The sequence below is a fragment of the Dipteris shenzhenensis genome, chromosome 9, assembly GCF_047967505.1.
Source record: "Dipteris shenzhenensis isolate YYH24624 ecotype China chromosome 9, Dip_SZ_1.0, whole genome shotgun sequence".
Taxonomy (NCBI): domain Eukaryota; kingdom Viridiplantae; phylum Streptophyta; class Polypodiopsida; order Gleicheniales; family Dipteridaceae; genus Dipteris; species Dipteris shenzhenensis.
Genome location: NC_141604.1, coordinates 9,059,765 through 9,076,362, shown reverse-complemented (window position 1 = coordinate 9,076,362; position 16,598 = coordinate 9,059,765). Strand labels below are relative to the sequence as shown.

General features: G+C 44.8%; 1 protein-coding gene across 1 annotated transcript in view; it reads right to left on the bottom strand.

Moving 5' to 3' along the window:
• LOC147898153 (synaptotagmin-2-like) overlaps positions 1 to 16,598 on the bottom strand; it is a 64,922-nt gene that overhangs the window by 35,095 nt on the left and 13,229 nt on the right. The window contains exons 2-11 of the mRNA XM_087378856.1: positions 7,343 to 7,441; positions 7,192 to 7,242; positions 6,678 to 6,801; positions 5,613 to 5,731; positions 5,401 to 5,502; positions 5,182 to 5,256; positions 4,848 to 4,927; positions 4,505 to 4,748; positions 4,002 to 4,343; positions 3,751 to 3,882 (exon numbers count right to left, since the gene is read on the bottom strand). Of these exons, the coding sequence (XP_087234982.1) occupies positions 3,751 to 3,882; positions 4,002 to 4,343; positions 4,505 to 4,748; positions 4,848 to 4,927; positions 5,182 to 5,256; positions 5,401 to 5,502; positions 5,613 to 5,731; positions 6,678 to 6,801; positions 7,192 to 7,242; positions 7,343 to 7,441 (1,368 nt within the window). The remainder of the gene's footprint in view (positions 1 to 3,750; positions 3,883 to 4,001; positions 4,344 to 4,504; positions 4,749 to 4,847; positions 4,928 to 5,181; positions 5,257 to 5,400; positions 5,503 to 5,612; positions 5,732 to 6,677; positions 6,802 to 7,191; positions 7,243 to 7,342; positions 7,442 to 16,598) is intronic.

Sequence of the window (16,598 nt, the reverse complement as noted above, 5' to 3'; positions counted from 1 at the left end):
AGAAACGTTTCTCATGTTTCGAAACGTTTTTTGACAAAGACATGTGTTTTGGAAATTAGTGGAAATTGAGGATTTGCGTATTTTCGAGAGCTTCACAGATTTGGGCCTTTCCCAGTTCACTTGACGTGTACATCCGTACGGCAATTCGTGTACCCAGGTCAAGTTCAATCGCACCGTGCACATTCGAGTGCCTCATCCATATTGTTTCAACCAGCTGCCGTACTGGACAGACATTCGAGTGCATCAATAGTAGCCAATACGGCGTACGTTCGAGTGGTGCGACCTTTGCTTCAGCCATACTGTCCGGCATATGGTCGAGTAGTTCAGTATTTGCTTCAGCCTTCAATCGTGTTGTAAGATGGACAGTACAACACAGTCAACCTTCAATCATACAGTACGACTTTCTTTCTACATACTACATTTGCATGCTTGTCATTGGCCACTGTCGCTCCCTTTCAATCGATTCTTGACTAGCGATGCTCAGGCATAACATGTGCCAGGCTCTAGAGTCTCTACCTTTTTCTAGCTCCCCCACCCAGCACCCTCATTCGAAAATGGGCCGTTCAAAAGATCCCGTTTTGCAGCAGGTGGATGTGAAGGAGTCGCATGGTGCATCGGGGACCAAGAAGTGGAAGTGCAAGCACTAAGGGGCACCTTTTGTGGAAGTGTGCCTCCTGTGAGGGCACATTTGCTTGGCATCTCTGGGAAAGGAGTGAATGGGTGTGTAAGAGATGTCCCGGATCATATTGTTCTTGGTTTGGGAGGCATTCCAAGTGCATCAAAGAGGCATAGGCTTGAGGCTTCCCAATACATGGATCTCCTCCTGGGAGTCCAAGTGCAAGTCTTCCATTGAGTGCTACATGTGGACCACCACCTGTGCTTTAGTAATCTTCCACTGCATTACCCACACAGGGTGTATCTATAACTACGTGTGCAGCCCCATCAAAGGGGGCAAGGGGGGAAGGAAGAGCACTGCCTCAAGGAAAGATCTTTAGGGGCTGGTTGGGCTGCAGCTTGAGCAAGAAATGCTCGCAGGGCAGATCGCAGGTTCTTATACGAGTGTGATCTTCCCTTTAACATTGCTTGTACTCATGCATTTCTAGCGTTTGTGCAAAAACTAGGAGATGCAAGACTGTCATTTAAGCCTCTATCTTCAGAGACACTGCACACTACCTACATACAGAGACATTTGAGGTAGAGCAGGAGCTGCAGCCTATTAAGGCAGCATGGAGCAGATATGAATGCACAATCTTGTCTGATGGGTGGTCAGATACAAAGAGGAGGCCTCTCATTAGCATCCTCGTGTCATGTTGTGTTGGCACGATGTTTCTCAAGTCTATAGATGCATTCAATGACTCTCATACAAGTGATTATATTTATGATCATATTAAGAGGGTTATTGAGGATGTGGGCCACAAAATGTAGTGTAGGTCATAATTGTTGCTAGTAATTGTTAGCGCATGGGTACACTGATAGAGGCTGATTATAGCCATATTTTTCAAGCACCTTGTGTGCTTCACACAGTTTGGATCTCCTTATTGAGGATATGGGCAAGCTTCCATGGGTAGCCCAATGACTGATAAGGCACAAGCTTAGTGATTTGCCTAGCTTTTCATTATCTTGGCACGCTTGGTATAAGTGAGGAATGGATAGGATGGGATAAGTCCAAGAAACCAAAGGCCAGGGCCTTCGAGGACTATCATTTTTTTTGGAGACTTTATAGGATTAGTCTACGAGTTCATGGAGAAGGTTGGAGACGCAATTAAAGGCTGCACTTGGTTGCTGAGAGACAGGTAAATCCTAGTAACAAGTTTCAGCTTTTGAACGCTCAAATGGCTTGCTTTGTATTCACAATTTAGCTGACACTTCTTTTACTCAGAAATTCAGATTTGTAACTTGTTATAGCTTGTTATAGCACACTACGAGAGATCGTGGACATATGGGAGACTGGGTGGAATAAGTTTCATAGGCCAATCCATGCAATGGCCCATAATTTTCACCCTCTATGGAGGAGGGAGGGCCAAAGTGATGATGAGGAGTTGTCACAAGGATGGACCAAGTCTCTAGAGAGTATATACCCTAATGCAAGTCAGCAGAACTCTATGGAGGATGAACTCGCATTCAGCAACTCCTTTGGGGAGTTTGGTACAGCTCGTGCATGCATCCGCGAGGCCCAGTTGAGGCCTGTTTCATGGTGAAACAAGTATGGTAAGAGCACTCCGGCCTTGAGGCATATATCTAGATGAATCTAGGAACATGCCCAAACTCATCCTCTAAAAATACAACACATAGTGCAGTTCCAATCTCATGATAGTCACTCATAAGTTTGAAACCATAAAGTCCGGCCTTGAGGCAGCTTGCCATTAGAGTCCTCTCACAGGACTACTCATATAGTGCATGAAGTGCATTCTCCCTTATACACAGCAAGAAAAGGAATAGACTGTCAACAGCTCAATTTGAGAGGTAACTATCAACATTACAGCAAGATTGAAATTTGAAAATTTAAAATTTACATTGAATTTTGAAGCATGACTCCTATAATTTTTGTGGTAGGCTTGTGTATGTCCATGCAAACGTGCGGCTCCTTCAGCAAATGAAGAAGGCACAAGGTCCAATCTAGGTGAACGCAGATAAAATACGTGTGGAGGTACCTGAGGACGACAACAATTTGCTCCATCCCGTACATGAAGATGATGTTGTGTATGCCTTTCTCGCTGAGGAGGGAGAATTGTTAACACATGCCAAACGATCACACGCTTGTGGGCAACGAGGAGCTGCAGGAGGAGAGGGGGTTGCATCTACATCACTTGCACTTGCACCTGCACCTGCCTCTTCTTCCTCTTATGCTACTTCTTCAGATACATCATCTCCATCATATTCCGATGCTGACGATGATGACACCGATATGAGATCTCAGCCAGCTGAGACTAGGGACCTTGAAGAGTAGATAGGAGAATGTACCTAGCTAGTAGCTGCTAGTATCTTCTAAGTTCTATAGTTAGTACTTTCAATTTATTGCTTTTTGAATCATAACTCATTTGAAATTTCAGATTGATGTTTAGACTTTGAAGTTTGAAGTTTGATCACTTAAACTTGAATCTTGAGTCTTTACTCTTGACTCTTGACCTTGACGCAATATCGTACTTCAAGTACTTGTCTTGACTCTTTAATATTTACTATGGACTATGGTTGACATTTGACAATTATGTGGTGAGCCCTGGATGATAAATCATAAATCTGAATCACAATTGTGTGGCTGGCTGCTATTCATTTATGGATGATAATGGATTACGGTCTGTACATGTTATATCATAAATGGTTAAATTTTAATGGCAGGCTGCTATTCTACATGTTTATGGTAGTATTACTGGGATTTCTACATGTTTATCATCATTTGACCATAATAGATATATGTTGGACATATTTTAGACATTTTTGGCACAAGAGAGTACAACCAGGAGTTTCAAAAACGTTTCAGGTTTCACGTTTCAAAACATTTCGGGTGACTATGAGTTCCAGCTTTTACTCCAGCAGGCTTAGGCTTGATTGTATTGCTATGCTAACCCTAGGCCTGGATCGTGATATAAGACTTAGGAAGTTCTGAATCCCAGACCTTGAACCCCCTAATTTGATGATTTTGAGATTCCTTTAGCTTGGCCTTTGATTCCATATTTGTTGCATGCTCCTGTTGAACTGGCAGATCATTCAAAGTAAAAATATGAGAGATATAGTAGGTGTAAATATATTTACCCTCAAGTGCAATCCTATGGTCTTGCCCTTGCTCATCACTTCTATTCTGATCTTATCATCAACTGGAGGCTCCTCACGTACAAATTCAAACCTTCCATCTGGCCATTTTGGATCACGGTTCTTTTTCAATGCCTGCAGGAATGCCACAACAACTTCATAGACTGCACCAGATGATTTCGGAGCTATATCTACTAGTCAAAATGCAAGGCCTCAAAAGAAAAGACAAATTTAAATCATTCACAGGACTTCACCTTTGTCTTGTGTTCAATTCCTTTGTACAAAACCCTAGCATAAGGATTAGTGTGGTGTTTCCCTTCGACATCTTCTGCTCCATGTACAGTCACAACCAGTAAGCCTCCACCTTGTGGTGTTCCATCAGGTGCTTTCTCTTCCTCTCCCTCTTCAGGGATCGTGTCATCCTCTTTGAAAGGCTTGTATACAACCTCAATTGTGATTTGTCCACGAGGCTTTTTATTCGAGGGGTCGTTGTCATCCATGTTCTTTCTTAATTCCAGAGTGAGAGTTTTGAGCTCGTCGGGTGTCAATGTTGCCAAGGGAACCACCTGCATGCCTAGGAATTCAGGCATTGACACCTGCAGATTCAAGAACTATCTCTGTCAGCAATTCACAAACATCATACTGCATGTGATCTTTCAGGCATGCAGACAAACTTCATACATTAGTACACCTCTTTCTTTCAGTCACTTCATAACAAATGCAAAAAGCTAAGCGACACATCAATCTCTTTTCTTGCCTTTTCCCAGTCATAAACGCGGAGCTCCAGAACTTGAAATCCTGGATCTTGCACGACAAGACTGTGAGATTCGTTCCAATCCGGATTTAATGTGTTCATTTTCACTTGGGTCTTTTTTGAAAGGGCTCCTTCGCCAAGTGAAAATTTAACAAAAGGATCAGACTTCCCCAATAGATCAGCCTTTCTCAAATTTCTGGCATTTATGACATTCACTTGAAGCATCCCCACTGGTTTCTTGGTTGCCCTGTCAATAAATGAACAACAGAAGATAAAATCCTTGAATAAAAGCAGCACATTAAACACCATGAAGAAATTGACTAGTTAAAATTTCCAGGGAGCTTACAATTTTGAATCTTCTATGATAGCTATTTCCAAGGTCTTTGGCCACAAATACATTTTTGCTACCTCCTCTTTGATTAAATCCTGTCAGAATTTTCCATATTAAGTACCCCTTATTAAAAATTAATGTCAAGCAGACAGTTGCAGCAAATCAACACAGATGCCATAGCCTTAGACAGTCGGACCGCATGTTTGTTATCAGACCACAATTGACTTATCCATGGCATGCATGCAAGTGGGTATCTGCGTGCGTACGCCAAGAAGTACAGATCAACAGAGCAAACACATTAAGTCTAAGAGGTACTATCTGTGACAAAATCCTAGTGGCAAGGAATCACCTGTACAAAGCCGTATAAGCCGGGAATCGCCATCAAATCGCCTCCAACCAGCTTCAAACCAAAGTCTATATGTGGCTGTCCACAGAACACAAGGTTGCAGAAAAGATTCAATCAGCTAGTACTTCCTTCATAAAATATGACAAAAGAAGATCGTGTATTGCTAAGGACACCACCAAGGCATCAGAAATAGGATTCTTCTACGTTGGCAATAGTGCAGACCTTCTCCATCAAAGAGACGACTATTTTTGCGAAGCATGGGAAGGTTGGAATGAGTGGTTTAAGTGTAACTCGAGCAACAGCAGATACTTGCAAGTCCACCAACTGCCAGCCACAGTGATATTGATCATCATCCATTTTTGGCATACTTTGTTAGATCCGAAAAGCAAGTGCCTTCTCCACTTACCTACTATTATAATCTTCACAAAATGTACCTGGACTGTTGCTCTCATGCCAAATGCTTTCACAGCTACAAGGATGTTGGGGTTTCCAGCCCACTTTAGAGCAGGTTCAAAGATGATCTCAGCCTCCTGTGTGTCGAAGGCTTTCACCCCTAAGTTTCAGCAACATCATCTGAACAGAGTTAGAGCTTACTACTTGAACAAGCATGAATTTTGCATCATACGTAGTTCTACGGATATTGAATGATTAGCACTGGATGAATACCATTACAACAACAAAGAAGGAAACTCCAGTAGAGATTCTACAACAGAGGGACCAGAATGCTTTGAGCATCTAAGATCTTTCTTCGTCAGGGCATGACCAAGGGGGCCTAAATTATATTTCCAAGCAGCACTTTGCTTGGTTTTGTCACCTCCATCACTACATCAACCCACGATTACTCCTCCCCAGAGGGTCTGCCCTTAAGCCAAAGGGCCCCAACTCATTCAAAGTAATCCCCAAGAATGGAACAGAGTAGTACCCACTTCCCTCTCACAGAAGTCATGCAGGAAAACCACTGTACCTTCAGAGCTCCAAGATTTCGAACCCTTGACCTCCATAAGGGAAGAAAATGTCAAATCACAACGTGCATCCTTGTAGAAGATAAAAATTACTAGACAAAGCAATGCGAGAACACGCTCTATTATTAGGCGTAGCTTTGCACACAAAGGGGATAAGGCCAAGGAGAAAATGGAGTCCAGTAAAAAAAACATGAGCTCATTATTACTCAAATCCACTGTGGATGCAAAGTTAAACTGTAGAAAACAAGTCAATGCCACAATTTCTTACAATCCCGGAAGACTAGAAATAAACTCTCTTTAAATCATGGGTCCTGAATTCAACACCACATTTATATCCCTTATCCATTACGTGAAGAATGACGATGAGTTTCCTTAACCTACAGATATAAATGCTTCCAAGCAGCTCAGGAAAGGAATAATGAGCAAGACAGCAAGAACCATATGACAGACATAAATAATAAATAACCCAATTGCTCTGTGCAGAAGCATTTAATAATTTAAAAAGCATGGGTGGATTCTAGGGAAAGATTTTGTCACCGTGTAAGGTTGGTGGTAATGTGCCTAGCGTCAAGCACTCGAAATCAACAGAATCAATCTTATATTTTGCACTATACTGATCAATAATAGGCTTCGTCGTCTCCCTGATCATCTTACAAATGGCCTGAATCATGCAGGCCAATGATCAGAACCATAATATTTACAAGATCCTTCTCCCGCAAACCAAGCATCATTTTTCTGTATTGATTTTCATAATCCTGAAGTTTCAAGTATCAAGCAGAGGTCCATGAAATCTGCTCTAGTCTTGCACTGTACCAATGATGCCTTTTCTGTTCTTTTATATTACCACAATTTTGCATGGCAATCTTTAAGCAACCACATAACATGAAATCCCTACTCCCAAAATATGCAATACATAAATTGCATTTTCCCATGTTTATATGATACAATGTTGTCTAAAAATTTCTACGCAAGGCAGACATGCAGAATATACCAATCCACAAAGCCTAAATGATAAGGCATCTTGTAGCAAAGAATGGAACAAGAGCCCGACCTTATCAAGATATGGCCATAAGTCCCGAATGAACTTGTTCAACCAATCTACCTGCACATGATACAAATGTTATCTCACCTTTGACAGACATACCATTTTCATATGATCAACAATAAATTTTTACAGAAGCTTGTTAAGCAGCCAAACATACCCTGTCATAATCAGGATTTTTCACCCATTGAGGTATCTCTGGTAGAAGGCGTTGAAGAGTCTTTGAATCTAGCTCACCCAAAGGCCTTACAATGGGATCCTGATAATCAATCTTGGAAATAAGTTTGGTGTGAAATGACTGTAAAACTCTTACATCCTGATTACCAGTAGTCAAATGCTTGAGATTACAAGATGGCAACCCAATAAAGAAAGGCACACAATGATATATTACAAAATCATGCTGCAAGCAGCAAAGTATATTGGGATGCTATATGTTTCTCTCCCCAATCCCTACCAATTACATGGCTGCACAACCAACTAAATTATTCAAACCTCAATACATGTCCTAAATCAACCATCTGAAGCCACATTACAAGGCACTTCAATGGAAAAAGCTCTTTCCCTTTGTGAGGTGGTGCAAGCTTCATGTTGGAGTGGTATGTAAGTGTGAGAATGGGAGAGAGCAACAGTGAGAGCAAGAAACAGGAGAGTAAGAAAGCTGAAAACGTAGTTGCAATTAGATGAGAGTGTTACAACTGAATGGAGTTATGGGTTTTGTCTAAGTGACAAAACCTTATCACTTCACTAACTATAGTTAGTGAACTAACTGTGGTTAGGGAAAAAAACCTCTAAGTGAGGGAAAAGTGCCCCTAACCTACTTATTACATTACATTGGTCACTGCTAAATTATAGCAATAATTCTAACACCCCCCTGCAGTGCCAATGTCATGTACAAGGAAATGATCAATCACCAAAAGGAGATAAGTCCAGGGCACTGCGAAATGCCTCAAACTTTTCACGTGGAAGTGCTTTGGTGAAAATGTCTGCAACATTGTCGTGTGTTGACACATAGATCATGCTGATCTCTCCTGCATGCAACTTCTCTCTGACGTAGTGATAGTGAACCTCAATGTGCTTCGTGCAATCATGAAACACAAGATTCTTTGCCACTGCAATAGCACTCTGACTATCAGTGAGAATTGGAGAAGGACCCTCCAATGAAAGATGAAGATCAGCAAATAAACGACGCAGCCAAACACATTCAACTGTCGCTGTGAAAGCTGCCCTGTACTCACCTTCACATGAAGAGGTAGCCACTGTAGATTGTTTCTTGCTCAACCAAGAAATACAAGCTTTGCCCAAAAAGAAACAATTGCCACTTGTGGACTGCCTAGTGTCATAATCTCCAGCCCAATCTGAGTCACTGTAGGCATGCATCTGCAAGTCACCCCCCCTGGGAAACATCAAGCCAAAAGACTTGGTACCTTGCAAATAATGGAAGATGCGTTTTACAGCCTGCCAAAGCCTGCCAATGCATAGTCTTTGGCCTGTGCATATATCTGCTCACCTAAGAAACTGCAAACTGAATATCAGGTCCTGTATTGCAGAGATAAATGAGGCATCCAACAGCCTGACTGTAGAGTGTGACATCAAATGATTCACCTGCTTCATGCATTGTAAGCTTCAGCCCCGGCTCCATGGGAGTAGCTATGGGCTTACAATCCTGCATGTTAAATTTGTCCAAGAGTTTTTGCACATACTTGGATTGAGACATACCGATGCCACTTTGCTCTTGAGTGAACTCGATCCCCAAATAAAAGTGTAGGAGCCCCAAATCTGACATGTCAAAAGTGGTCTGCAATTCAGCTTTAAAATCTGCAATATTATCTTCATTTGACCTTGTGAGCAGTAAGTCATCTACATAAAGAATGATGACTAAAATATCTCCCCCATCCTTCTTGATGTAGAGGGTGCTTTCAGTTGGACTGTTGTGCAGCCCCTTGCTGGTCAGAAAGGCATGAATCTTTGCATACCATGCATGTGGGGCCTGTTTCAGCCCATACAAAGCTTTATTTAGCTTGCATACCTGAAGTGCATTTCCTGAAATTTCAAAGCCTGGAGGTTGTTTGACATAAACCTCTTCCAACAAGTCTCCATTAAGGAAGGCTGTTTTTATGTCCAACTGATGAACATTCCACTGAAAATTTGCAGCCATTGCAATAACTGACCATGAAAATTTGCAGCCATTGCAATAACTGACCGGATGGTTGTCATTCTGGATGTAGGAGCAAAAGTCTCCTCATAGTCTATGCCCTTTTTCTGAGCATATCCTTTTGCGACCAGCCTTGCCTTGTACCTGCCAATGGTGCCATCTGGCTTTCTTTTAACTTTGAAAACCCACCGTGTACCTATGGCATGTTTACCTGGTGGCAAATCGACAACTTCTCATGTTTGATTTTTCTTAATGGACTGCAACTCATCGTGCATGGCATTCATCCAATGCACATTATCCTGTGCCTCTTCAAATGTCTCAAGTTCCTCTTCGTCAAGAAGAGTACCTGCATAAGCTGATTCAACTGAAAGAGCACCTCCCCCATGCCTTACTGCACTCCGAGTTCTGCCAGGTAATGGAGCATCAATTTTACTCTCCCTGAGAGTCTGTAACAGCCAATTTGGGACTGTTTTTGCTGCATGCATATCTGCAATTTCTTGCTGAACAACCTCTTCCACGGCTTGTGGAGGTGGTATGGCATCCTGTGGCTGAATCGGAGCATGTGGAGGTATCTGAAAATTCTGATTTTCATCAGATATATCAGCAGGCGAACCCAAGGCAATTGGTAGTAACCCCTCAAAGACATCACCGGAAGAAGAAGGCATATCAAATTCAGCTTGAGTGTGAGCTGAATTTTCTGAAAATATTACATCTCTACTGACAATGATCTTGCGTGTGACAGGATTGTAGAGACGGTAGCCCTTGCTCTCTACACTGTACCCAACAAAAATGCATTTGATTGCCTTATCAGACAATTTATGCCGAGACTCAACAGGTACATGAGCTTAAGCAAGGCATCCAAAGACACGGAAATGATCCACAGAAGGCTTTCTCCCTTGCCAAACTTCATAGGGAGTCTTGGTCTTCAAAGCTTTTGTGGGTGCCCGATTTAAAACATAATTGGCACACATGAGACCTTCAAGCCAAAATTTGTGAGGCAATTTTTTGCTTTTCAGCATACATCTATCCATCACAACGGCCCCGCGCACTACACCAGAGGTAGAGGAGCGGATCGCTACTATCCAGACTGCTATTGCGGAGACTACCAGATGGGTGGACGTTGCGAGACGGGCACCCAAAGCAGCAGTCTCAGCCACCATCTCCGAGCAGGAACAGAGGGCCAGTAAGGCTCTCAACATCCGAGTACGAGGTATCCCCCGCGCAGATCCACTCACCCCCTTAGCGGACGCGACTGCTTTTCTGACCTCTACCCTCGGTCTCGTCGAGCATGCATGGCGCACAGGACGGGATCCCACGCGCCCACAGCCACTCATCATCCGATTCAAGGATACTCAGGCTCGACTTGCAGCACTCAGGCAGCGTGCTACACTACAGGACCACCCTACTATCTTCATGGATGAGGATCTCACACCTATGCAGGTGGAAGAGCGGCGCACCCTGCTTCAGTAGCGAGATGTAGCCCGTCAGGAGGGGAAGTGGGCTGTCGTCCGAGATGGCCGCCTGTTAGTTGGCCCCCGCCGCCGAGCCCCACCAGGTACTCCAGACATGGTAGCAGACTCCCCCCCCAAATAGGGAGACATGGTCTATGAGACTCAGACTCAGCACACAGTACCCTTGGCATGCACTGTATGGAACTATAATGGTACCCTCTGGTCTGACCCTGGGAACTTCTCAGAGACATACACTGGACGCGACATCGCTTTCTATACAGAGACACATGAGAGCCCCGAGCGCCCTCTCCCCTTGGTCAGTGGCTATACCTGGGAGTCAGTATTCCGTGAGGAGACCAGATATACTAGGGGGGTCCGAGGGTCAGGCGGAGTTGCAGTACTCCTTCGCTCAGCGCTCACGAGCTTGACATCCGTGGTTAGACGGGATGCCCATGCCCGTTACCTATGGCTCCGTTTCCAACGCCCCTCCACACGCGACCTCTTTATTGCAGTCTGCTATTTTCCTCCTGAGACGTCTCATTTTGCACGGATGCTTCGCGAGGACACGGGGGTATCCCCCTATCTAGATCTCTACTCAAACATTGTGGAGTTCTCCAAACGCGGAGAGGTCCTCCTAGTTGGGGATTTCAACGCAAGGACAGGAGCACGTCAGACATCACTCCTGATTTCCACTCAAATCCGGTCCTATTACCTGAGATGGACACAGAGGACTCGGGCTTCCCTCGCTCCTCGGCTGACAGTCGCGTTCCCGTTACTGGGTATGGACAGGCTCTTTTGGACCTTGGACGTATACATGATCTGGTCATCTACAATGGACTAGATCGGTGGCCTGCCTCCTCTGGTTTCACATGTTTCCCACATGGCGGAGGAGCCAGTGTCGTCGACTATATTCTGGGATCTCTTGCTTTAGCCCCACAGATCACTGACTTCCGCACTGCACCCTTACCCCCAGGAGCCGATCACACTTACCTATTCTTTCATATACTTGCGTCCCGAGCCCCTCCCAGCCACACCCCGCACTATACTACCTATCATGATATACACTTCGATCATAACCTCTCACCTGATTACTCAGCCCACCTAGCCTCCCTCCTCAGACACATAGGCACCATACCCTCTCTAGATCACCGAGCCACCCTTATCACCCACTCCCTTCACAATGCAGCCCGCCACATCTTTCCTTCCACTGCCCCGTCCACCCGCCCTCCACCCGCTGGCTCTACCCCTTGCAACAGATGGTATGATGATGAGTGCAAAGCATTACGCCGCACACTCCGACCCACAACCCAGCGAAATGCTAGGGCCAACCCATGTCTCACCAGGGATTATCGTCGACTAGTCCGTCGTAAGAAGCTAGCCTTCCTGCGCCAGAATGAGGATACGCTACTGAACATTCTGTTTAGTAGCAACTCCAAGGATTTCTGGAGGAAATTCCTAGAACGCCGATCCCCCTCCCCCCCACGGACACTTCCCTCTGGCACACCTACGCACGCACACTCTATGATATCCCTGATCAGCCCCCCCGACCTCTCAGCCACCCCCCGCCCCGTTTCTTGTATCCTCTTCACAACCCAGGGAGTCACCCACGCAGCACATAAGCTTCATAACGGTCGAGCTAAGGATCATGAGGGCCTATGCACAGAGTTTGTTGCCTACGGCATCAAAACTCTAGCCCCCATCCTGGCAACGCTGTTCAATGAAGCTGTCTGTCACGGGTTCCCCAGAACCTGGACCCTGAACACACTCACACCCATCCACAAAGCAAGAGATCCCATGGATCCAGGGAATTACAGGACCATCATGGTTGGACATGTTATGTCCAAGATCTATGCATCAGTGTTAGATGGCGAGGTCAGTGCTCGCGCAGAGATACAGGGGCTCAGGGCATCCGAACAGGCCGGCTTCAGGACGGATCACTCGACTTACGATCACATTTTTACACTTAGAGGGATCATTGAGGAGGCCAGACACAGGAGACAGAGAGTATATTGTTGCTTTGTGGATTTCCGCAAGGCATTCGACACCGTTCCCTGCGCCCGACTCATCAGACGTCTGCAGGAGTTAGGCTACGACTCGGTGATTATCTGGGCAGTAGTAGCTCTCTATGAGCGGGTGACGGGGCAAGTCAGGATTGGCACCAGCTGGACCCCAGAGATCACGAGCACTATCGGAGTCAAACAAGGATGTCCATTGTCACCGACTCTATTTGGCCTCTACATTGACGAGCTCGAGACCACCATCAGGACACTCGGAGGTGCAGGCTGCTCTCTTGCGGGGACTGCTTGCCCACTTTGCGACTTACAGGAGATCGAGTCGAAGGAGCATTTTGCTTTCAGATGTCCTATCTATTATGCCATTCGAGGCCGATACCACTGCCTCTTCCGCAACGGATTCGGTTCCCTCTCACACATGCTACAATTCCCGGATCAGCGGTGCCTTGCCGCTTTCTTACATGAGATGACCCACCACCGAGATACTTCTCTTCGAGCACGGCGACATGAGCAGCACACACAGCGTGAGGATATCCAGTGGCCTATCACTGACATCTTTCAGCCACAGGATACCTCTTCTCAGTTTAACCGACGACGCAGACGTGAGCGAGAGCATCAGCGGACAAATTCACACATCCAGGTCCATGACATCTCGTCTCTGCTCTCGGCCCGCCCCACTGGGGTTACCGTTGCCCTCATCCACAGGGCCACCTGCCGCCCCCGGCGAGCTCGACTAGGCCGTGTGACGTTAGAGGCCAATCATCTATCGCAGGGTTTTTTCCAACTTCCCATTTGACGGCCCCTCTATGATTGGTCTCTGACGATCACCACCTGCACATGTATACTGTATCTACCCCCTCTGCCCCACTTTTTTGTGCCCCCCCCTTCTTCTTCTTTGTATCATCTGGAGGTAGACACATTTTTTGTATCAGGACTAGACACATAGTCCTTCATAACCTCTTTTTTTGTAGAAACGGTTGGTAGGCCCGTTTTGAGACCACCACCGTTATGCTCATTGTATCAGTTATCTTTAGTCTCATAGACCTTCACGGTCTCCCGAAAGACTTTAATAAACTTTCTTTCTTTATTTCTCAGCTTTCCCATTTTGCTGAGGAGTTAGCCTCACTGTAAGCTGATGTACAATGCCCTTGTCTTTCAAAAAAGCATCAAAATCTGCAGACAAGTACTCCCTTCCTCTATCAGTGCGTAATGTCTGTATCTTAAGTCCAGATTCATTCTCAACCATGGCTGCAAAGTGTTTGAAGACCATAAACACTTCTGATTTGCGTTTCAGCCCATAAACCCAAGTGTAATTGGAGTAGTCATCTATAAAAGTGACAAAGTAAAGATGACCACCCAATGATGGAGTCCTCATGGGACCACAGACATCACTATGTATAAGCTGTAATTTTCGAACAGCTTTAATTGATCCATCCTTCTCTGTGCATTTTACCAAGAATGCACCCTTCACAGGCATGTGGAGGAGGTGTTTCAAGAGGAGGCAATGCATCAACCATGGCATGTTTTTGAAGCGTCATCAAGCTGCCATAATGCATGTGTCCATATCTCGCGTGCCATAACTCCGCATTCTGCATAGCAGCAGTAGAAGTGGAAACTATAAGAGCATGTGCTGGTCTTTTCTCATACATGTCAAGCTGAAAAAGACCACGCAACAGAGTGCCAAACAATTTCAAGGCATAGTCATGCTCTCTATCATGGACTGCACACTTGTCATCTTCAAAAATGACCTGAAATCCAGCTCTGTTAAGAGTAGACACTGAAAGTAGATTTTTTGTGATACCAGGCACATACAAGACATCAGAAATTCTGAATGTTGAGCCATCAATGGCTGTAAGTTCAACTTCTCCTGTACCACGGACTGAATAGGAGGAGTTGTTGGCACGCGTGACCTTTTTACCAACAGGTGGTGGATGCAGAGATGTGAAGAGACACTTCCTGGAAGTGATATGCTTTGAGGCACCGCTGTCAAAATATCATGTATTATGTGTCTCATTAACACTGAAAGCTGATGCATCCTTGGAAGAATCATAACTGCATGTCAGAAAAGCATAAGTGTCATCATTACAAGTGGCTATACTATCCCGAGCAGCCAACTGAGAGTCTGAAATGCAAGACAAGAAGGCATAGTCGTGCTCCACAAAGTTGGCTGTAGCTTGCTCATTGTCAGATGCATGAGGAGCTGAATCTGAGACAGCCATACCGAAGCTGTTTTTCTTTTCTTTTGCAAGCCTTTTCTTGCATTCTCCAATGTAGTGACCTGGCTTTTTGCAGTAATGACATATTCCCTTCTTCTTGGGCTTACCTGCATCACCCTTAGCCTTTTAAGAAGGCTGTCCTGAACCACTGGAAGGTTGATTTGCTGAAGTCTTTGCCTGTCCCTTTACTTTAGGCTTGAATTTTGAGAGCATGGCATGTTCACCTGCTCGTGAAGCCATGTTTTTCCTGGTCTGCTCTTCCTACAACAGAAGTCCTATCAACTCGTGAAAAGTGAGAGGATTTGCACCCCCCCTCAATGACAAATTCAGCAAAGTATGAAAGCTGAGATAAGACTCAGGAAGAGAATTCAGAGTAGTGGTAATCATCTCTGAATCAGGAATGATCTCATCAATATTCAGCAACTGCTCTTGTAAATCCTGTAGCTTTGTGAGGTGCACTGACATGGAGTCACCCTCTTCCATATGTGTATGAGACAATTCTCTTTTCAAAAAAGACACCATGGCATCATTCCGAACTGCATACATGCTCTCCAAAATATCTCATGCTGCCTTTGAGGTCTTACACGACCGGATATGTGGAATGATGAATCTTTTCACTGAAAGAGAAATACACGACAAAGCTAAAGCATCACGTGAATCCCATCTCTTTTGCTCTGGAGTGGTAGGTATAACTGCACCAATAACTTGTGCTGCAGCTGTACCACCCTGTGCACGACCTCTGCCTCCTCCTTGTTGGGGAGGGGTATTAGGTGCCACATTTGCTGGCCGGAACTCATCCCCACTTACATAGTCCCACAAATTACGAGAAATCAGAATATTGCGTACCATAAAACTCCAGAGGGAGTAGTTGGTACCATCCAGCTTGTCCTCTTGTGAGAGACCACTGAAACTGAAATCATTCTGATTTTGCTGGGCCATGTTTGAGAAAGAAAATACAGCAAATGCAAATCTGAATTCCCTTGCTGGGAATGGAGTGCACAAATCCCAAAAAAAATACAGCCAAACACTGGCTAAAAATGCAACTCAAATCTCTGTAATGTCTCTGTTAGAAATCTGCCAGAGCATCCAATCTCTCCCAAAACCTGCCAAAAGCGCTTCAAAGCACTCACAGAAAGGCAGTGTGAACTGAAACCTGTCAAATTGCTCTCCCAACACAAAAGCCCCAATTTGTGGCTTGAAATTGCAACCAAAAAGGGGCAAATTTACTAAAAGCCCCAAATTTGCAATTTCTGAACAAAAGCCCCAAATTTGGAATTGAAATTGAGCCAAATTTCACCCAAATAGTTAATCTCCTGCAAAAGCCCCAATTTCTTGGCCAATCTTTGCAATGTGCTTGCAATGTGTGCCAAAATTTTTACAAAAGCCCCAAAACCTTGATAAATTTGCAATCTGCCTGCAATACTTGTCCAATCCACAAAATGCAAAGTGCAAACTACACCTGCAAAGTGGCCCTTGCAAAGAATCCTCTGCTGAAGAAGGCCCTGCAATGAAAACGACTGATGCACGAAGCAAGAAGGCCCTGCTAGTACGGTGACTGCACGACAGAAGTACGGATGACCGTACT